Here is a 22,079-nt window from a genome sequence, read left to right on the forward strand (position 1 = left end):
AAATCAAATTTAGGATCTAATATATATATTATGCCAAAATATTAATAATAACAAAATTACAAAATCATTAACTTTTTCTTTTAGAATAATAATTAACCCCCGAAAAATAAAATGTAGTCTTGCAAATGGAAACGGGAAAAAACAGAGGGAAACACGTAAAAGGTATAAAAGATTTTGATCTTTAATTTTATGGATGATTATAATAGTAGGAGTTTTGGTCGGAGATGAGCGCAATCACCGGAGAATTCTGATATCACCGTCGAAGTTTTAGGTAATTAATCTCATTCCCAGTGTGAATGAACTTAATCGATGTCTATGTGTTCTTTTTTTTTTTTCAATTTGACGAAACTGGGAATTGATAATTTGTTTCCCTGAAAATTCAGTGCAGTTCATTGGTGTTGACGAGCATGGAAACTCCATCTGATAATCCTCCTAACGTTGATTCCCAAAATCCGGGTATGTTTTTCTTTGAGGCCTTATTGATTGATTTCTCCAATATTAGGGTGTACTTGAGCCATCAATCTGATTGCTGTTTTTTTCCGTTTATTTGTCCTATGAATTTGTTCTTCTTCAGTTTTTGTATCAGTTAGGCTTCTTCTGCACTTTGTAATTCTGGTAATTGGGGCACAGGTTGATCCGGATTTGAATTTCATGTGTTAAACTTTTTTAAGACTTCTTTTTTCACTCAATACATTTTACTCTTAAAATTATGAATAAGTTCCGTATCGAAAATATTGGGTTCGTTGAGCATCCGTGTGGCTAGGTGATTTCTTCCTATTTGTCCTAGCTTTGTGTATCTTGTGGAATTAGTCGAGGTGCTAGCAAGTTAGCTCGGACACCACGATTATTAAGAACAACAAAATATTGGGTTCCGTTTAACAGTAGAATATCAGGGGAGGGGTTGGGGAGGGTAACTGCAACTTTTGGTTTCCGAAGCAGTTACATTTTTTGTAACTTGATGTTGCGTATGGTGATTATTGGTTTAACTTTGGTAGACTTTCTTTTTATGAATCCAAAACTAAATCCTTATGTTGCCAAATAGACACTGTATATAAATTATAATCTCGAATATTTTTTTGGTTACTTCAACGGTTCCTGTAGCAACTAGTGGAGTTGCTATAACTTAATTCTCCAAATGAATGGAGTGCTTTGATGTTTCACATGTTGGGATACTAGATAATATCGTTATTGGTCTGAGATTTCTGACCATCATAGGTAGACTGCTCCAGCAGTTCCTGACACTGTTGATAAAATCTGAGAGCAACAAGAGTAAACTAATGGCACTCCTAAGTTATTGAAAGGGAGAGCGACTCAGTCACTATAAGAGAGCTCCCTTAATAACCAACACAAATACACAGACTGTTATATATAAAGAAGAAGATTTTACATGTGGAAGAGACAAATATGATATACCCCACTCGAAATTGAAGATTCCTAATTCTGTGATCAATAACATACTGCCTGAAATAAACATTTCCTCCCTCCACTTGGAATCTACTTAGTTTATCGTGTATATCATCTGGGAAGGAAATAGTGAATACCCATTTATGATATATAAATGACTTATTTTTCCTTTTTCTTTCCCGGAAGAGGGAGAGACCATCTTGCTTTGGAGAAATGTTGCATCTCCAAAGATACGATGGAAATGTATCTCTCGGTGACTGCAACTAGGTCGTGTGAAGACTCCAAGGAGTTATAGTCACATGTTAATTATCTTATTATCATGTGAAGAACCTATGCCATGGGAGTAACATACAATAGTAAACTTTAGGCAATATCTGTAGAACGGTCAAGCTTAAACTGTACGAAAAACGGAGTCTGGGGTTCCGTGAAATTCTCATATCCTTGTGCTTTCTCTTTTCTTGAGTATGCTTTGCATTTAGAAAAAGATCACGCTTAGATGTAGCTTTGATATCTGTTCTACAAAAATATTTTTCATTTATCTTGTGGTAGAAAAACTTGTTGCAGAGCATCCATTTGAGTTGAATTTTGTTAAATTCACTTTTATTTTGCTGATATGTAGATATCTTTTATATTCTTTGTTTCATTAACTTGAGCTTTATTGGATCATATTTTCTACACACCCATTTATCGATATAAGGAGTTTTTTCGGCAGAGAATATTTTTCACCTTTTGTTTGGGAAGGAAGAAAGACAATAGTTGCAACACAAATAAACTCCTAATATGCTCTTAAAGCTCTTGCAAGAAAAAGTTGAGTTTTTTCATCTGTGAAAGGAGATCTAATCATTGTGGCTCCACTTTAGCCAATGTATTATAATTCATCTTCTAAGAATGCACTCATTTTCTCTTTGATGCTTATAATTGAATTGTATTCGGCGTATGTGTTCTTTAAATTTTTTGAGTTGAATGAATTACTTACTTAACAAATTTCCATCTGTCTTTAAAAAGTCAATTCTCCAACTATGTTTGTCATTTTGCAGCTACCATGTCACAACCAGCTGCTAAAGATCATGATGCCAATCCTGAGGCTACAAGAGAGAATTCTCCAGCTTCTGTATTTGTAAACTCAGAACCAGTTCGGGAGGAGCAAGTCGAAAATGCTGTAAAGTTTCTTTCACATCCAAGGGTTAGGGGATCTCCGGTCATGTATAGGCGTTCTTTTCTTGAGAGGAAGGGGCTTACAAAGGAGGAGATTGATGAAGCCTTTCGTCGAGTTCCGGTAGGCAACTTTCTGGTGTTTGACCTTCAATCTTGGCTTAATTTTATGCATGTAGTGATAAAATTAAGATAACATCAAAAACATGTTTTCCGGTAGGCAACTTTCTGGTGTTTGACCTTCAATCTTGGCTTATTTTATGCACGTAGTGATAAAATTAAGATAACATCAAAAACATGTCTAAATGTCAGGATCCCACTCCAACTGTTTCTACCACACAGCCAGTATCTGCAAATGAAGGTAATTCTAATGTTCTCCAGAAAGGACCTTTTTTGTTGTGTTCTGATATTCCTTTTTCTCAATTGAGACCATGATAATGTCTATGGTCATTAGACTTATGACATTGCTGCTTCGATTTCTTGATGATAGATGAGAAAGTGAAATCTCCATCAACTACTCAAGCACTGTCTGCATCGCAAAATCTGCAGTTTGCATCAGCTCAACAGAGTACTACCATGAGAAAAAGGGGATATTTTTCTCATTTCCATTGGATTCATGCAGTAATGGCTGTTGGCATAATGGCTGCTTCAGGAGCTGGTACAGCTTTACTTCTCAAGGTATACTTTCTAAGAAGCTTCAAGTCTATCATGCCACTTGATACCACATTTGCTGAATTGAGCATGTATTCTGTCATTGTCTAATTGAGAATTTGATGTGATGGATCTTCAAACTGTTGAGATTTTCGAAGTACTACTAATTGAATTTTGTAGGCAAAACATACCTTTTCTTTGCATACACGTATACTTTTTAGTGACCCTTGATGATTTTTTGAACTTTCTTTCAAATAAATATAATATATCCATCAAAACTAAAGCTTCATGCAAATCTCAAAGACCTTCTTTTTGGACATGAATGCAGCTTTTTATTTATTTCTTTTAATTTTAAACTATTCAATATTTGCCCTAGGGCATTGGTTTAGTCATAAGAGCACAATGAGTGAGGTGTAGGTTAGGCGGACACCAGGGATTTGAATCCCTGCTGCAGTCAAACACCAGGTATTCACTTGGAAAAAGGTAGAGGGACTGACCCATTATCCATCAAATTTCAGACCATGCACCGTTGACACTCGAGGGTTTTCTGATTTTTCAAAAAACTAAATTTAAACTATTATCAGATATCAGAGATTTTCTTTGTGCAAAACCAGCGTTCTGAAAAGAGAAACTTCATTCTTTTATTGTCCTCTGCTTTTGGCTTCTCTAAGGTGCAAGTTTATGGGCTTATTCCATGAATTATTTTATGGGAATAGTTTGTTAAAAACATTAAATGCTTTTCTTTCTAATCCAATTTGAGGACATCTAGATTTCTCCATTTGTCCCTTATCCTGCTATAGTTTTGGAAGATAGTGCCAGTATATCAGTTCATCTCTTGTTTGGTACACTTCTATTACTTGATCAGATACATAGAATTAGGTTTTAAATCATTAAACATTCTCTTCGTTGGTTTTAATTTTTGTTTACGTTCAAAATTACTTCTGGTGGTTAAACGTTGTAGAAGCTTGATAGCTAGTGTTTTCTCATAGAAAAAAAAAATCAAAAGCAGGAGTAGCAATTCATTCAAATCTGATATTCGATTATTCAAGGGTATCTAGTGAATTTGGTTTTGCTCTGAGATATGACACTTTTGGCACGGAATTTAAACAGTGACCGCGAGTATTTGTTGAGTGTACTTTTTCTCTGATATTTGGAACACTTCGTATGGTGGATGGAGCAGTGACAATGCATGAATCTGTGATGACATATTTCACTATTTATCTAATAACTGGCCCAGTAACAAAATGCTTCTGACTCTTCCATTCCGTGATTTTATTAGATTCTAATATTCAAATTTTTGAACGATGATTTTAATTCATGGTTTGAATCGATTTTTTGAAAATTATGCTTCTAGCCTATCCCCATTAAAAATGGTAATGTGCTTTTGACAGCATACTATTATACCCCGGTTTAAGTCTTGGATTCGCAAAGTTGTAATGGAAGAAGAAGATGAAAAAGGCACTCTAAAGGGAAGACCAAGTCTAGCAGAAGAAGCTGCTGTTGCTGCAAAAGCAGCTGCTGCTGCTGCAGTTGATGTGGCCCGCGCAAGCCAGGAGATGTTGGCCTCTAAAACTGAAGGTTTGTTAGTAAAGTTCTCTGCATTAATACTGAAACAGTTTCTCTTGCTTGTTTTTCAGTGCATTACCCCATGCTAAACTTATCCATTCATCAATATTTTGCAATGAATAACCTTCCTAGCAATTTGACCTGTTGGCCTCCACAGAGAAAAGGTACTTTGAGGAGCTAACAAAACTGTTAAACTACCAAGTACGAGAGATGAAATCAATGAGTAGCGCCTTACAAAAGCTTGAAGGTGAGTATACATTTGCTTCCAGAACATGCTTCTGCTACCACTTCGTCTCATATTTCTCCCTTTTACCTCTAGTTACTATTTGGAAAATTCTTTTGGTTATGGAATAAAGTATGTGCCTTTTGAGCATTTATTGCTGCTAGAAGTAACATTCATGTACGTTAAAGGGGATGCATTTTGGAAAGGATATAATGTGTAGGCTTCTAGCTGCACTTACTGAGGTTAAAGAGAAATACAAGTGCCTTTAATTGAGCGATAAAAGGAGGGAGAGAAAGAGAAAGAGATAGGATATTTTGCTGGTTCCACCTTCCTTTGAGGCTTGGCTACTTTACTGAACTTATTGACTTTACAGTTTACTCTATGGCGTTTATATGAGATTAAACACTTGAGTTCCTGCTTGCACATCAGTGCATATTTTAAAGTGTCTCAAATGTGTCTCCTCCCTTACTCTGCGAAGATCTTTCTGTGGTACCTATACTCTGAGGAGCTTCTATCCAATTTATGCTGTGGTAATGGTTTGTATCACTTTAGTGGTTTCTGTAAGAGTTGTGATCCTCAAGCGTTAAAGGTTAGACGTTTGAATTTGGAAACTTCTGCATTTGCTTGATCACAGTGACCATGGTCCACTAGGTCCCAATAAACTGGGAAAAAAAGGAAGGGTTTTTGCCTGCATTTATTCATGAGTATTCTATTATCATCTTGTATTGATTCAAAATTCGCATCGCTATAACAGTTCTTAGTGTTGTGGCTTGCTCATGCTATTATATACTTTTCTTTTCTTAATTTGTGTGGAAAATCTATTTTTTACCTTGTATTCTTCTGTTTGAAATAATATTATTGCAATAAGAAAGCTGAGAAATATTTATACTTGAATCTTTGTTTTCTAATTAAATACAATGTACATGGAATATATGGAGGCAAGGATGTGGATGTTGGCTAGTGGATCAATGCATTCAAGTCCGGAAAAGTTTCAGTTCAGATTTTGTGCTCTTCTCTCTGTTGTCTCTCACATTTATATATTTTGGATTTGATCCAAACTATAATGTTGTCATTTGTCTTGGAGTTAAAGCTATTATAAAATAACTATCAGGTTCTTTAGAGGAGAAAATTGTCATGGGTAGTCTTCAAATTCACATTCCCCACCCTCCAACTACCTTAAAGAATAAAGAAAGATAAAGGGATGTGTACCATGAATAGTGAGCAGCAGGTACCTGACTGGAATTTGTGTATTCAGGGAAAAGTAGTACTTCTGGAAGAATACCTGCCATGGAACGAGATGATAAAAGAGTCTCGATTTCCTATTCTACGGTAAGCTGTGTAGTTAAATGGACTTCCATCTTATTTTTGATTAATCTCATCGACTTTTAAAGTTCTGTTTTCTGATATTCTTTGATGGTACAGCAATCCTATTTAAATGGAGAACTGCATGTTGATGTACATCTATTTTTGCAGGATATAAATGACCAACCACCAAATCCTTATCAGCCTGTACCAAATCCTCGTTTTGGTCCAAAGCCTAAGGTCTTTCTCCTCCAATTTTTGTTCTACCTACAGTATTGGGATTGATACAGTTTTATTTTTCCGCAGATAATACTTAGAAATTCTTTGTCTGAACCTATATCCTTTAATTCTAAATTAATGCTGTGCGTATTTGTTTTGGGTCTGCTGGCTCCATTTTCTGAAGTCAGTGTGCAGCCTGTTTTTGGACAACATGACAAACTTTAGACACCATCCTTCCACTCGAAAACTTCCTTCTTGTAGCTCAAGCCTAAAGCTTTAAATGTAATAATCCTTAACTGATGTTTTTGCTAATTATTGACTGCATTTGATGTTTATGGAGTATGTGCATCATTGTATGGATTCTTATACAACTGTCACTTTGATTTGGATGACAAAGTTATGGTTTCATCTCTTTGTGATAAGACCTTTCTATTTGATGTATTTTCCTTTGCCTTCTCTGTTGATGTGAGAGAACTTGGGTGAGGTGGGGTGGAGTCAATCTGAATCATTTGTTTGAATTTGAAATGATTTTACTATGTTGATCGTGAACAGCCTTGGGAAATTGGCCAAAATCAGAACAGGAGTTTCTTTCAATCCCAAGGGAGTGGTGATGGCTTAAATTATGAGTATCAAGACAGTTCAACGCCTTGGTGGCAACGCAAGAGTGGCAGAATAACAGTAACCGAAGCTGAAAACGAAGAGAAGTTTGGATATACTGCTGCACCAACTGAAGTACGACCAGTTCAGCGATCATGGGTTCCTCCCCAGCCACCTCCAGTTGCAATGGCAGAAGCAGCTGCTGCCATCCGTCAACCTAAGAAGTCTTTGTTACAGAAAGAAAAGCTAACCAGTGATGAGTTAATGGCTAGTTCCTCAGAAATGTCAGATGATGACTTGCAGAGGATTACAAAAATCTCCGAATCAGGTGGTCTCACCGAAACTAATACTTCAGGTTTTGGGCAACAGTTGAGTGGGGCACCTATTACAAATGGTGACAATGTCTTGAACAGCTGAAGTTTCTCTTGTTCTACCTATCCTAAGGTTTGCTTTTTTGGTCTTGAGGTGATCTATCACAATCTTGTAAGGTACATTTTATCGATGAACTCGAATTTCTGATGTTTCCTTTGTGCTTCTAGGTTGAAATTTAGAATTACACTTCTAAAACTTGGCTCTTATGTGAAAAGATTACTGTCTATACCAAAAGCTTGTTTGCAGAGGAGCTAAATTGTTTTTCACTAATTGTTTGAAAGCACTGATTTTCTGTTTGTGTATCTTGCTGTATCCAATAAGCTCCCAAAAAAATTAAATAATATTGTGTACGTTATTTTTAAATTTTTTTGACTTATTTCTGGAAGATAATGTTATGTTGGTGATCATTAGTGATATTGTGGATGTTATTAAGTGGTCACGTTCAACTGATCGCCTATGCAGCGAATGAGAGGAATACACGTGTATTGTCTCTATATATTAAATAAAAGTATAAGATAATTTAGAGTAATCATTACCTAAAAAGATACATAATTACTAGTAGTGTGTTTAAGTGAGTGATCCATTAGTCATTTGAGTGGGACATTTGCCTAATTGCATTAAATTTTCAATAAACACGAAAAAATGTGTTTCTCAATTTTGTGTACCCAATTCGTGTCCCCTCAACCCCACCCTACTGCGCTATGAAAGTATTTTAGAATAATACCTTAAAGCGTGCTCAGACATTTTAAAGTGAGTTTAATTTTAATGTTACGATTTTTTATCGTAGTAATAATTTCACAATTTAACTCTTTTATTATTTGGATGGGCAAGTATCGTGTAGGAAACTTGTTCATTTTTCTAGGTTAGAAGAATTTCAAACTTATAGAGATTTCTTTTCGGTCCAAAAAGGAGAAAAAAACATGCATATTTTCTTGTTTTATTTTTATATATACATTTAAAACTTAGATATTTCGAAACTCTACAACAAGCATTTCTATAAGTTCATATAATTTAATTCTGAAAAAGTGAAATATGACAACTAATTCAAGACATAAAAAATAGTGATTAACGATGATGAACATGATAATTAACCATTAAAAAAAAAGTTTGAATTAACCCAATTTACTGATTATTTTAGACTTTTAGTATGTTTTGAATGATTTCATATAATTTAATTCTGGAAAAGTGAAATATGACAACTAATTCAAGACATAAAAATAGTGATTAACGATGATGAACATGATAATTAACCATAAAAAAAGAAGATTTGAATTAACCAAATTTACTGATTATTTTAGATTTTTAGTATGTTTTGAACAAACCAATATATTCCCCTTTTGTTTTTTCTCGCATTAAAGGTTGTTGAATTATTCTCTCTTTGTTTAGTGCACACATATATTAGAATATGAGCTTACCACCCAACATTTCTAAACTATTAAAACAAAAATAGACCTTTGATATTGCTATCTAAGCCTGCATCACACCTGTATTTACCCTCCGATCATCTAATTTATCAATATGATTGAAATATTATCATCTAAATATTTTAGTTGCATACGTTAGTGCAAGAAATAGCTAAATAGGTGTTTGGTATTGAACGTTGTATGGGAAAGTTATCCGAGGAAATAAATTTTTTTGTCCTCTTATGATTTAAAAATTATTTTCTTCTATTCAAATCTTAAGAGAACAAAAAATTTCATTTCTACGAATAACTTTCCCTAGAACGTTCAATACATAACACCTATTTAGCTATTTCTTGCACTAACTTATTGTTTTACTTGTATGGACCAAAAATACGATTTTAACTTTGTCTCTTCAAAATAAGAAAAAAGAGCAAAAATCTAAATGCTTATACGCTCACATAATATTTAATTAAACAAAGGAAATCTTCAAAAGAGCTTTCTTTAGTGAATAATTAAGTACGATTTAGACCTCTTTATCAAGAGAAAATCTTCACTTTAGTAAAGGTGCTTTTACACGTTGCTACTCCTATTTAATTATATTATATTCAATAATTAGATAACATTTAAAATAAATATAAAGCTTATCACACCCTCAAGATGAAATAAATATAATGCATTTGACTATCTAGATTGGGAATCTTCTAATAGAATGGCTAATTAATTCTTAATTAGTACCTTAGATAAACATAATTATACATAGCGTGATTGAGGAAAAACCAAAGAGATAAAGTATAAATTAATAAAGTGTAAGAATATAATTATATTAGCTTCGATAAATATAGCATATACAGTCCATTAGATGTGAATGATTCTCAATTCGTCGTCATGCTTCCTTGTGTCCCTTTTTAATCCTCCACCGCCGGCATCTTATGGATATTATTCCATATAATCTTACTACTATTTTATGTATACGCGACGATATAATCAGAATTCATATTAGAATAAATTAACTATGTAAACAGTAAAAATATAAAAATTTAATATTTATAATTTTTCGACGAACGTGCTTTGGCTTTTTTGTGTCATATTATATACTCCTACCTATATGACCGTGTAAGGCAATACTTACTAATTCTCTCTATCAATTTACAAATTTAGTGTTGAACATAAATTGATATCAGATTTAAAATAAAAATGATATAATATAAGTATATTATAATATTTTATATATAATCGATCTATTTGAATCATTAATGCTTTTATTTCTTGATAAAAGTTTTAAATTTATCGATATAAAAAGGAGGCGGTAATTTTTATTATATAAACAAAGAAGATGAATTTGTTGAGGCCTTTAGACATGGTCCATTTGATCATGAAAGCGGTAATCGTGAACTTATAAAGTTTAAATAACCACTAATCCATGAAAAGGCAATGAATAGCTACGAATTTCTTTACTTTGGGTAACATTTGGACTTTTAAGAAAATATTTATCACGTGAAACTTGGAGAAGAGACTAAGAGCTTGTTTGGCTCAGCTTAAAAGCTGATTTTTAACTTATTTAGCTGTTTGGCAATACTCAAAATAGCTTATTTTAAGTTAAAAAAAACTTATTTTAAGTCAAAAGTTAAAAGCTGGGGTAGGGGTGCTTTTTTTTTTTTTAGCTTATAAGCTGTTTTAAGTTGACCACATTTTTATCTTTTTGCCCTTAATATTTTTATACAATCTCCAAATTACAACATAACCTTAACATCTCTTTCTTCCATTTTTCCCTTTTCACGTTTGGCATAGCAACTTCAGCACTTTTATCCAAACACATAACTGCTTATTTTAAAAATAAGTTTCAGCACTTTCAAAAGTACTTTTTAAAGCTACTTTTATTAAGCCCATCCAAACGGGCCCTAAAGGGGCATCTATATTTTAAATTTGGGGACTATTATTACTTTATCTGAAATAAAAAAGAAATTAATTATAAAAATTTAAAGTCAAAGAAAATTAATGATTTTGAGTTTTTTCTTCAATTGTAACAGGATTATATGGTACTATAACTTTTGAAAATTTAATCATATTTGAGCGATACAAATTAATAATGATTAATGAATATGATACTTTCTTCGTTCTTTTTAGATATATTACATTTTTTGAAAGTTAATTTAATAAATTTTTAAAATTAAATTAGATTATGTTAGTTTGATATTTTAAAAATATTTTTAAAAATTATAAAAATACAATAAATTGAAATTTTTGCACATCAGTATGCTAAATATTAGTCAAAATTTTATTATTTAATCCTAAAAAAAAATCGTAACCACTAAAAAGACACGGGATGAATACTTTTCTTCTATCGAACTTAACACTTTTACAAATTTTAATAATTTGTATTTAACATATATATACTTTTCTACCGAAAGTTTTTGTGGAATTATTTCCATTTTAAACATGTATAAATTAAGAGTTACCTTCTATTTTATAGTACTATATTTTTAGCCAACTTCTTTATTTTTTGGACTATAAGAGAGGTATTTGTGCATCCTTCATGCCAGCCACATATTAATCCCAAATAACTTACATTAGCCACAGCGAGACACACAGCCCCCCATCTCTCTCTCTCTCTCAATAGCCAGAGAGTACACTTAGGATTGCTGTCAACAATTTACTACCCTTTTGTTTATACAAAAAAGCTGAATTTCATTTCCAATTTACCTGGTAGTTGGAGTAATCAATAGGAATTGAAATGGCCCTCAATTTGCTTTCTCCTGCTGAAATTAAGTCAATCTCTTTCTTGGACAATTCAAAGTCCAGCTACAATCTTAGCCATCTTAAGTTCTCAGGTTCTTTATTTCTAAACCCCATGTAGAGAGTTTCTTGATTTGGATAACTTTCTTGAAAGTTTTTATCTTTTCTGTTGTTTTCTTCAATTTTGAGTTGTGGGGTGGTGAAAGATTATCTTTTTCCCCTTTTTTTGCTGCAAGAATCGTTTTTTAAACTTCTAGTATGATTTTGACTGATTTGGGGTTGAAGGGTGTTGTGATTTTTCTTGATTTAGGTGGACTGTCTATCAGAAGAAAGGAGTGCAGTGGGGCATTTGCTAAGAGAGTTCAGTGTTCAGCACAGCCGCCGCCACCTCCTGCCTGGCCTGGAAGGGCTGTTGCTGAGCCGGGAAGGCAGAGTTGGGATGGTCCAAAGCCTATCTCAATTGTTGGGTCGACTGGCTCTATAGGAACTCAGGTTGGTAAATTTTGGAATGGGCTAAAAGACTTACTGAAATTGTGTTTTGAGTCTTGATTGGTTCTGGCTTGAAGTTGGGATAAAGTACTAGTAGAAATTTTTATAGCTTTAGGTGATAGTTACTTGCAGTTACAGTGTCAACTAAAATTTCAACTGTTTCCTCTAAAAGAGGATGACGAGATTCAAATTTACCTAGATTCCATTCTGCATCTTTTCTATCTGTTCTTTATTATTAGTGGTGTGCTGCTTTCGCTACTGTGCCAATTATGCCAGTTGTCTTTTGCTTCTTTTTTTTTCTTTCTTTTTCTTTTTGTATTGTTTGCGTGAATGAAATTCGAGTTAGTATAGGTTGCTTGGTATTTGAGAGAATCAAAATTTTGTTTTGATTCTCTACTTTTTTTATACTAGTATACAGGAAGTCCTTCCAATAAATCAATGCAAATTATTACTTTTACAACAAAAAAAAGCCGGTTATCTTTTGCTTAAGTTCTTCGTTGCTTCAATTCAAAGTTTGTTTCTGCAGACTTTGGATATAGTCGCTGAGAATCCAGACAAGTTTAGAGTTGTTGCACTTGCTGCTGGTTCAAATGTGACTCTTCTTGCTGATCAGGTTAGTATTTGTTTACTGCATGTAAGTGGAAAGGACCATGAAATGTCAAGTCTGAATAGAATAATATCCAACCTCTCAGCTTGCTTTGTTATCTGTGTCTCTGCATGAAGATCTTGAGGCATTATATAGTCTGCTGTCAATAACACGACTGTTGTTGTTTAAAGATATGACGATTATTCAATTTTAAAATGGTTCCTCCTTATACCACCCACTGATTTCCTGCCCTTCCCATGCTACAAGCCTAGACGTGTCATGTTTGCAGTTCTTTAATTGACACATCGCGTTAACCATGTTGAAACACAAATATCAGGGCCCAATTATTACCATGTTTTTTCCTTATTTGGTTTTGGATGATCCACTCAAGAGAATGGTGAAAATCACTCAAGCTCGTTTTATATCATATGCTATTTACATTTTGTACCCGCAATTTGCACGAGTGTGGTGGAAATATTGGTTCCTCAACATGGATACCCCAACTAGATCAACCTTCTGTTGTCAGACTCTCTTATCTGTCAGGTGTAGTTTGGTCTTTGACTCTGATGATAAACTTCGTTATCTCCGTTTAGGTCAAAACATTCAGGCCAAAATTAGTTGCTGTTAGAAATGAATCATTGGTTGAAGAACTCAAAGATGCTCTTGCTGATATGGAAGACAAGCCTGAGATTATACCTGGGGAGCAGGGTGTCATCGAGGTTTGTCAACTGTCCCTAACTTTTTTCCTTAGCGAGTAGAAGTTCATTTCACTTGTTGTAAATTATTTTTTTGACCTTTGAAAGAAATATGTTGATTATTGTTGTCTATGATGTGTTTCAGGTTGCCCGCCACCCTGATGCTGTCACTGTAGTTACAGGAATAGTTGGCTGCGCAGGTTTAAAGGTGAGGTTGAGGTTTTAGTCTATCTGAATCTTTTCGAAATTATGGTGACACTTCTTCCAAGATATCCTTATAAATATCCATTCTAAAAAAGCTAAGTGTGAGTGAAGAGTACCGAGGGGCTGAAAAGTGATATATTTCCTGTTTCTGTTTTCCTTTTTTGTGGGGTGGGGGTGGGAGGGAATGAGGACGAACAGGTTGTCGTTTGGAGGGGAGCTATAGAAAAGACATACCCGCTTAAGTAATACTCAGAAATCAACTAGAAGGTTTCTCCAAGTCGCTTAAAGGCTTTATAATGGCAGTGCTGGGAAGACTTCAAATTTTACCCCACAATGAAGCAAAAATGCCTTCTATCTGTCCATGTTAAGAGATAATAATACATTTAACTAACTCTTGATTCCTTTGGAGACATAAATGCACACAAATCCAATCGCGTAGAAATAGAAAGACTTCTTCAACAGAGCTAGCTCCCTTCTATACAATAATCATGTTTAAAATAATTATAGCTAAAAGTAGCATTGTGTGCTAGATTAAGTTGTTACTGAAACTAAATGTTGGTTATTGCTCTTCTTGCTGTTCTCTTTGATAAAGTTATTTGTCTTTCTTGGCTAATATATAACTAATGAATCGTCCAAGAAAAAATGTGTATCATTTAGATGTTCTCAAATTTGTTAGTCTTTGTTTGCTTCACTAGCCTACAGTGGCTGCCATCGAAGCAGGAAAAGACATTGCTTTGGCTAATAAAGAGACTTTAATTGCTGGTGGTCCATTTGTCCTTCCTCTTGCACACAAGCATAAAGTGAAGATTCTTCCTGCAGATTCAGAACATTCTGCTATATTCCAGGTACAGTTCTATGAGGCTGAGATTGTCTTAAGATCTTTCTGCAAAACTTACAAGTATGATCATTTGTGAATGTACGTCATGCATCTCTTATTAACCTTCTGTTCTGCATTGATGATTGTCCAATGTAAATTTCCGCCCCTGGGTTCTTTAAGGCTAAGAGAGAAATATTTTAATTGTTTTTCTTGGTTTCAGTGCATACAAGGCTTGCCAGAGGGTGCCCTTAGGCGCATTATATTAACTGCATCTGGAGGGGCTTTCAGGTGTAAAATCTTGAACATTGATTGAATACTAAAATTCGTTCTATATCTTAATTTTAATCCTCATATTGCAGCATTCATTTCAATCTGCAACCCCAACGAATTCAAATTCATTCTGTTGTCCTCCTTTCTTTAATTGAATCAGTTACTCGGAATGTTTTGCCTACTTTATTTTATCTTAAATGACAATTATCAGAAAATGTTGTTTTCTTATGTCCCTTATTTTGTATTTATCCACCAAATGATCCCCACACGTACCCTAAAAAATTCAAAAGCTTTATATATAACCAATTTATTCTGTCTTTCTTTTAATCATATGTTCATCTTGTTAACCTTAGAACTGATATTACTGACTCTGATAGGGACTGGCCAGTTGAGAAGTTGAAAGAAGTTAAAGTAGCTGATGCTTTGAAGCATCCCAATTGGAACATGGGAAAAAAGATTACTGTTGATTCTGCCACCTTATTCAATAAGGTATCTCAATTGTTATATTAAGACCATTGCTCCAAATTGTTGCTTCATACATTTTAAGCTTTTATTCCATATGTGAACCATGGGAGTATGTTATAAATTATTTGTCTTAGCCTGGGTTTGAAGGTTTGTCTTGTTTTCAGGGTCTTGAAGTTATCGAAGCTCACTACCTTTTCGGAGCTGAGTATGACAACATTGAAATTGTCATCCATCCCCAGTCCATCATACATTCGATGGTGGAAACACAGGTAAAATCTTGTATTTTCCCTCCCTTCAGCTATGAGATTATGTCAATTATGTAACCATAGATGAATATGCTGATGACTCCATGCTCATAAATTGACAGCTTAGGAATTCTTTTTCCTTCTGAAATTTGTAGGATTCATCAGTATTGGCACAGCTAGGGTGGCCTGATATGCGTTTGCCCATCCTTTATACTTTATCCTGGCCCGACAGAGTTTACTGTTCGGAGATTACTTGGCCTCGGCTTGATCTTTGCAAGTAAATAACATTCTTTCTTTGTGAATGTATTTTATTTTGCTTATTGCGCGCTAAGCTCATTCGTGATCTATATTTGCTTACAACTTTGTTTTTTTACTTTCCAAACAAGAAACAAGCTTTAGCTTTTCCTTTCCAGTTAGTATAAATAACTCTGAGCGATGATATAGGCTCGGATCATTGACATTTAAAGCTCCTGATAATGTAAAATACCCATCCATGGATCTTGCTTACTCTGCTGGGCGCGCCGGAGGGACCATGACTGGAGTTCTGAGTGCAGCAAATGAGAAGGCAGTGGAATTATTTATTAGTGAGAGGTATGTAGTATGTATTCTTACATTCAACTTCTGTACTGGAGCATGTATATGTTTCAAATATTTGTTTTGCTAATAATTTAAGATTCAGTATGGCACCTGCTGCTGGTAGTTATAGTGACATCATCTTTTGTTGGGGTTGTCAATTCATTCGTCAAGGGATGCGAGGTCATTGCATCTCTAATAGTTAAGCTGCATGTACTAAACTCTTGATATTTATCTGCAGTCCTTCCAAATAAATGATCGTTTTTAAATCTACCAATAGCTTAGGTTGCCTTTGGTGTCCCATAGTGTTGAAGCTAAGTAATCTTGTTTGACTATAGAATATTAAACACTTAGATTTCCCTTGTACTTGCTGCATAGATCTATTCTTTCTCATTGGACGTGGTTCAGAGTTATCGATAAATATCAAAATGTAGCCTGTTCTTCTCATTTTCCTGTTACTGTCTGACTGGCAGAATATATATGTTTAAGATGCATGTGAGTGGCAGAATATGCTCTGCTACTATTAGATCTTAGCATCGTGTCTAGATTTTCTTACAAATGACCCACCGGGTGATCATTTAACTGATGAATTGTCCTTGTTTCAGAATTAGCTACTTGGATATTTTCAAGATTGTGGAGTTAACATGCGCGAAGCACCGGGAAGAGTTGGTGTCTTCTCCATCGCTGGAGGAAATTATACATTACGATTTGTGGGCTCGAGACTATGCAGCCAGTTTGGAACCATCATCTGGTTTGAGTCCAGCTCTTGTATGATTTGTTTTTTCGGTTAGCACCCAACATGTTTACCCAGTGTAAGGAAATTGTTAAAAGGGTGGGGGAATATGCAAATATGTATGTGTAGTAGTGAATGTAATATGATTAGGTTACATGTACTACATCAGTTGATGTGAACTCCTCACCCTTTTTGAGTAAATAAATTCCTTTTTTGATATCTTATATATTATTTTTTCCCCTTCCACTTTAAGCTATACCTATATAAAACTCATTTATTAATTTAAATTTTTTGTTTAAAATATCAATTCCTGGATTCCTTAGATGGACTCTTACGACAATACACTCAAATTGTTTACCACAGTAAAAAAATTAATATATTTTTCGCTTGAAGCCTGGGATCTCAATACGGATCCAATCATATTTCTACTCTTTTCTAATTTACAAAAATTTCCTAAAATATGAGTCATCCATAAACATCCCAATTTGTACTAGTTCTTCAACACGATGTCACATGTGTATTTCATGTTAAATAGTATATTAATACTTTAATTCAAGAATTTGAATAGAAATCTAGAAAGAGAGAAATACACACATACAAAAACAAAAATAATAATAAAAAATCAAGATAAATTATCTTTGATAATGGGAAAATTCATTCTGTTGGTAAGTTATAACTCTTCTTTAAAAATTTGTATTATTTTTATTAGTTTTACTGATAAAAAATCTTTCATTTTTATAAATAAGAAATTTAACATTATCATTTTATCTTTTTTTTTTTTTGGTAAGTGAACAAGAAATGCTAATTAGTCCTCCGTGATAACAAGTAAAAATAATCTAAAATAATTATTAACAGTAATATTAGGGCGTGTTCGGTAGGAAGATAAATATTTTCTAAAAAATAAGTGAGTTTTTTACTTTGTGTTCAGTGTATAACAATATATATCATATTATTCTAAAATTATTTATATATAATCTAGACAAATACTATAAAACGTGAGAATCCATAGAAGTGTGGGAGGTGGAGAGGATGGGGATAACAAGGGTGTTGTGGACGTGGAGTGAAAATGAATTGCAAGGGGACAGAGATGGTGATCATGGAGGTTGAGGTGCATTTGAGTTAAAAATATCAACAAATTTAAAGTTAATTGATAATGAACCAAATAATTTTTTTATTTACTTGTTCAAACTTTAAACACTATTAACAATTCTTTTTTGACTATTCCAACAACCTAAAATTAATTTCTCAAACAGACGAAATCCAGAATTCTAAAAATGAAAAATTAAAAATAATATACCAATTAAGGATTATAATTAAAACACCCACCTTTTTTTTTTTTTTTGAATAATAAAACAAAGAAACACAGCCAACTCTCATTTATTTAAATCACGTAGAAAAGAAACCACACACAACAGCGCAGCCAATTTCTACAACACCACACATACAAAAGTATTCCCTCTTACGTGTGGACTTTAGATCATATTACGTATAAACCAAGTAAAGAACTGTTCCAAGTGTGTACACATATATCACTCTCTTCGTTTTATATTATTTGTTTAAATTATTTTTTAAAAAAAAATAATTAAAAATATATTCTATTGAATTAGTTTTACTATAATATTTTAAAATTTTATGTTTAACAACTATGAGTACTAATATAATCATTTAATACTATAAAATAAAATATTTAATTTTGATATAGACGAAATACCTACATTATACGTTGACACCTCAAAAAGTCAAAAGTCAATAATTCCAATTTTCCACCGATTGTTTGGTATATACGATGTAAAGCTCAACAACTTATTGTACACCTTCCCTCACCTAATCATTATCCCTTTTCCCATTTGATTTTCCGTTTCGAATTAGTAGCCTTTATAATCTCAAACCGACGCCCGCACTTTCTACCTTTTATACCAAACTAACAAACAAACGCTCTCTCTCTCTCTCTAGATTTTTGTGTTTGGGAATCAGTGAGTTTGTTGGAGAAATGCAGGCGAGGTGGGAGTCATCACAGTCTCCGAGTTTCAATAGTTACTCTAATAAGAATTTGGCTGAAATTGCTGATAGAGTTGTACAAGAGTTCAGGGCTGAAAATGGAACAGATGAGGAGTTTTTTGTTGATGATGATGGAGGTTTGAGTTGTTTTGAGAGTGGAGGAACGTTGAATGAGAAGGAGGAGGAACAAGGAAATGAAGATGAAGATGAATTTGAGTTTTCATTTGTAAAACAGTCTGAAATTTCACCAGTTGCGGCTGATGAGATTTTTTATAATGGACAGATCCGTCCGATATATCCGCTTTTCAATAGGGATTTGTTGTCGGATTTCATGAATGGTAGATCTAAATTGAATTCGACGTCGGAGGAGATTTCTTCTGCTCGACCGAAATCGATTAGGCTTCCGTTACGGAAGCTTTTCATGGAAGAAGAGCGAGAAGGTAACTTTTCGTGCTCATCATCGGAAGCCGATGATCTGGAAGGGATTCCTGAGGGAACGTACTGCACGTGGACGCCTAAACCGGAGGAAAAATCTGCCGGAAGTTGTAAGAAGAGCAGTTCCACAGGCTCCTCAAAACGGTGGAAGTTTCGTGACCTTCTTTACCGGAGCAATAGCGACGGTAAGGATACGTTCGTCTTTTTGACTCATTCGTTCAGAAAGAAGGAAAACAAAGCAGAGAAGACAACGATTGATAATGCAACAAAGGTTACCGCAAAATCAAAGGGAATTCCGGTGGCTGATGGTTGCCCGGCGATGCATTACGTGAAAAACGGAGGCGGCGAGAAAAGGAAAACCTACTTACCGTACAGGCAAGATCTAGTCGGGTTTTTTGCTACGAGTCGGAATGTAATGCCATTGTGATGTGAATACGTGATTAATTAATTAAGCTCCTTATTAATTATGATTACGTAGTTGATTTGCTGGTTTTTGAGTGATTTAGATTGATTAAATTAGAGAGTAAATGATGATTAGATCATGAATCAATTGTCTGTAAATATCTGGATAAGTTTTGTCGTTATCCTAGTTGATGAATTATGAATGAAATTTTCGTACTAGTATTATTTCTTAATTTCATTTAATAATAATTTTGAAATTCAAATAAGCTCTAATTTTTATTTTTGATTCAAATATATAACCTAAGCGAAGATTCTTACATTCAAATAACTCTTTTTTGTCAGTATTTGCTTTCTACTCTTTCGAAAAATCAATGCAGTTTCTCGAAGGGATTGAATTGTCTAACCTTTCAGATAGTTCCCTCATTGCCAAGCAAAATATAAATTAATAATCAGTGTAGGGCATATGAATTCATGATCGTGAGAGCAAGAAAGAAGGAAAAACTAAGTGTTACTAATATTTATGCAAGTTGTTGTGGACCTTAAAATTATGGGATATATAGGTTAGACATTTTATGTGGTGATAAATCGTGTTTAAGTAATTCTATCGCGTGGAAAAGACTTCCATCCAATCTTATATCAAACGTTCAATGAATTATTACTATTCTAAAATGCAGAATTCATATTCGTATTAGTTAAAATAGTATGCTTATACATATAGACATGAAGTCTTAGATTCAAATTCGAGTTTGAGAATAGGTAAAATCATCGATTCAAATTAGGCATAAATATATGCATAAAACAGGAGTATCTGTCTGGACCTTACGACATATAAGCATCCATGTGAACGTATCCCATGCTGATGTACTTGGCTTACCGTTTTCCCTTCCACAATCTATGGAGCTTGTATACAAAATTAATTTAATTTGATATATCGGAAATAACAATTCATTACTATTAGTTCCATTTTAGTTATTTACATTACTAGAAATAGTTCTTTAAATTTATAAAATAATAGAATTGGATTTAATCTTTATGAAAGTGTAAACAAGTTCATAAAGTTGCACTACAAGAAAATTCTGAATTATATGAAGATTTTTCTGGGAACTAATATAAAAATTTGGATGAAAATAAGTTTTCCTGCAAATTTCATACTAATTCTCAATTCTCAAGAAAATTCTGAGGTAATTCACACTAAAGTTCAAATAGAATTCAGTAAACCAAAATCAGTAAGACTATCCTTTTTATTTGTACTTCTCCTTTCACTTTTACTCGTTACACTTTGACTTGACTCATTCATTAAAAAAATAATTATTGATATAAGTATTTATTCACTTTCACTTTTACTTGTTACACTTTGACTTATTCTCTATTAAATGATGTTTTGAAAAATATGTTTTTAATGCTAATAATAAAACATGGAAAAAAATTAATATCTTTTTATAGGTCAAAAATAATAAGTAAAATAAAATCTATTTTAGAAATAAATTACGATTTAAATTAAATAGGAGTGATAAGGAAAGGAGAGAGTTAATCATCAAATAATCAATGTGAACAACCAAAAGAATGTCATTGATGATTGCAGATTAGAATGTCGGAGGCTTATGTTAATTACTGTGATTAATGATACTAATATTTGGTCATCAACTACCCAATCAATGTAAGATTTCTTGCAAGCAAGGCAAAGCTTTTCTTAATTAATGATTTTTTATTAATTTTAAGGAATATCAAAAGTTCATTTTCTTTCTTTCTAGAAGTGAAAAAGTCATTTGGGATATGAGGAGCAAGTTAATCTCAATTAAATTACTATTTTAATATGTAGTACTCTCTTCATTTTATATTAGTTAGATCAATTTTTTTTATACGTTAACTTATTATAAATAAAATGCTAGTTTTACTAGTTCACCGCTTAAGAACCCAATAAATTTTTTCCTCTTTCTTTGAACACCTTAAAATAGAATTAATAGTATGATAATATACAAAAAAAATTAATTTATATTTTTTTAATTTAATAAGATAATCAACTAATATAAAATAAATATATTTAATAATGTCAATATTATTTCTCAACAGGAAAATGATTTGGAAAACTACACTCTACCTTTGATTAAAAGATTGATTTGGAAAATGGAACCTTCGAATATGTCTTCTTATCTTGAGAATTGCGATGTTTATCAAACTTTTATTAGAATATAAATTAACGTATGAAGACTTTGGTGGATAAGAATCAAGACGTTCTATTATTTGAAGTTGACAATCAAATATTATATTCTATGTCCTTGTTACGTAACATGTAAAAATCATTTGGTTTATTGAATGCTTAGTTCTGAAAATATAATTCTAAAATCAGCATATTCCACTTAAGAGGTGAAATATCATATAATATTGAACTTAGGGTGTGTTTGGTACGGAGGAAAATGTTTTTCATGGAAAATGTTTTCCTAGAAAATGTTTTCCTGGAAAATAAGTAGATTTTGGACTTATTTTCTCATGTTTGGTTGGTCACTAGAAAAATATTTTTCGAAAATGATTTTTAGTGTTTAATTTA

The 22,079-nt window shown here is 33.2% G+C and overlaps 3 protein-coding genes across 4 annotated transcripts; all 3 read left to right on the forward strand.

Moving 5' to 3' along the window:
* The first annotated feature begins 102 nt into the window (after positions 1-102).
* LOC107012151 (peroxisomal membrane protein PEX14-like) lies at positions 103-7,786 on the forward strand. 2 transcript variants are annotated; one of them, XM_015211914.2, is made up of 10 exons: positions 103-271; positions 389-456; positions 2,442-2,680; positions 2,869-2,917; positions 3,047-3,234; positions 4,599-4,785; positions 4,931-5,020; positions 6,252-6,325; positions 6,470-6,538; positions 7,070-7,531. In XM_015211914.2, exons 2-10 carry the CDS (start codon positions 408-410, stop codon positions 7,529-7,531), a joined length of 1,407 nt encoding a protein of 468 aa, XP_015067400.1. In that variant the 5' UTR covers positions 103-271; positions 389-407. The 2 variants fall into 2 exon arrangements, with proteins under 2 accessions (XP_015067400.1, XP_015067399.1); XM_015211913.2 differs by having other exon boundaries at positions 104-271; positions 384-456; positions 7,070-7,786.
* Positions 7,787-11,402: 3,616 nt separating this feature from the next.
* On the forward strand, positions 11,403-16,925 carry LOC107014579 (1-deoxy-D-xylulose 5-phosphate reductoisomerase, chloroplastic). The gene is made up of 12 exons (XM_015214544.2): positions 11,403-11,717; positions 11,933-12,114; positions 12,638-12,724; positions 13,291-13,416; positions 13,538-13,600; positions 14,292-14,441; positions 14,634-14,701; positions 15,061-15,172; positions 15,313-15,417; positions 15,549-15,670; positions 15,838-15,984; positions 16,572-16,925. The coding sequence occupies exons 1-12, from the start codon at positions 11,621-11,623 to the stop codon at positions 16,738-16,740; spliced, it is 1,428 nt and encodes a 475-aa protein (XP_015070030.1). The 5' UTR covers positions 11,403-11,620; the 3' UTR covers positions 16,741-16,925.
* Positions 16,926-18,574: 1,649 nt separating this feature from the next.
* LOC107012869 lies at positions 18,575-19,777 on the forward strand. The gene has a single exon (XM_015212828.2). It carries the CDS (start codon positions 18,690-18,692, stop codon positions 19,557-19,559), a length of 870 nt encoding a protein of 289 aa, XP_015068314.1. The 5' UTR covers positions 18,575-18,689; the 3' UTR covers positions 19,560-19,777.
* Positions 19,778-22,079: the final 2,302 nt, after the last annotated feature.

The sequence above is a fragment of the Solanum pennellii genome, chromosome 3, assembly GCF_001406875.1.
Source record: "Solanum pennellii chromosome 3, SPENNV200".
NCBI lineage: Eukaryota > Viridiplantae > Streptophyta > Magnoliopsida > Solanales > Solanaceae > Solanum > Solanum pennellii.

What these genes read in the sequence shown, in the direction of transcription:
- LOC107012151 (XM_015211914.2), top strand. Translation starts at nt 408, where the DNA reads ATGGAAACTCCATCTGATAATCCTCCTAACGTTGATTCCCAAAATCCG. An exon ending in GCCAGTATCTGCAAATGAAG is followed by an intron (nt 2,918 to 3,046) that starts GTAATTCTAATG and finishes TCTTGATGATAG; the next exon opens with ATGAGAAAGTGAAATCTCCA. An exon ending in GTACAGCTTTACTTCTCAAG is followed by an intron (nt 3,235 to 4,598) that starts GTATACTTTCTA and finishes TGCTTTTGACAG; the next exon opens with CATACTATTATACCCCGGTT.
- LOC107014579 (XM_015214544.2), top strand. Translation starts at nt 11,621, where the DNA reads ATGGCCCTCAATTTGCTTTCTCCTGCTGAAATTAAGTCAATCTCTTTC. An exon ending in TAGCCATCTTAAGTTCTCAG is followed by an intron (nt 11,718 to 11,932) that starts GTTCTTTATTTC and finishes TTCTTGATTTAG; the next exon opens with GTGGACTGTCTATCAGAAGA. An exon ending in AACATTCTGCTATATTCCAG is followed by an intron (nt 14,442 to 14,633) that starts GTACAGTTCTAT and finishes TCTTGGTTTCAG; the next exon opens with TGCATACAAGGCTTGCCAGA.
- LOC107012869 (XM_015212828.2), top strand. Translation starts at nt 18,690, where the DNA reads ATGCAGGCGAGGTGGGAGTCATCACAGTCTCCGAGTTTCAATAGTTAC.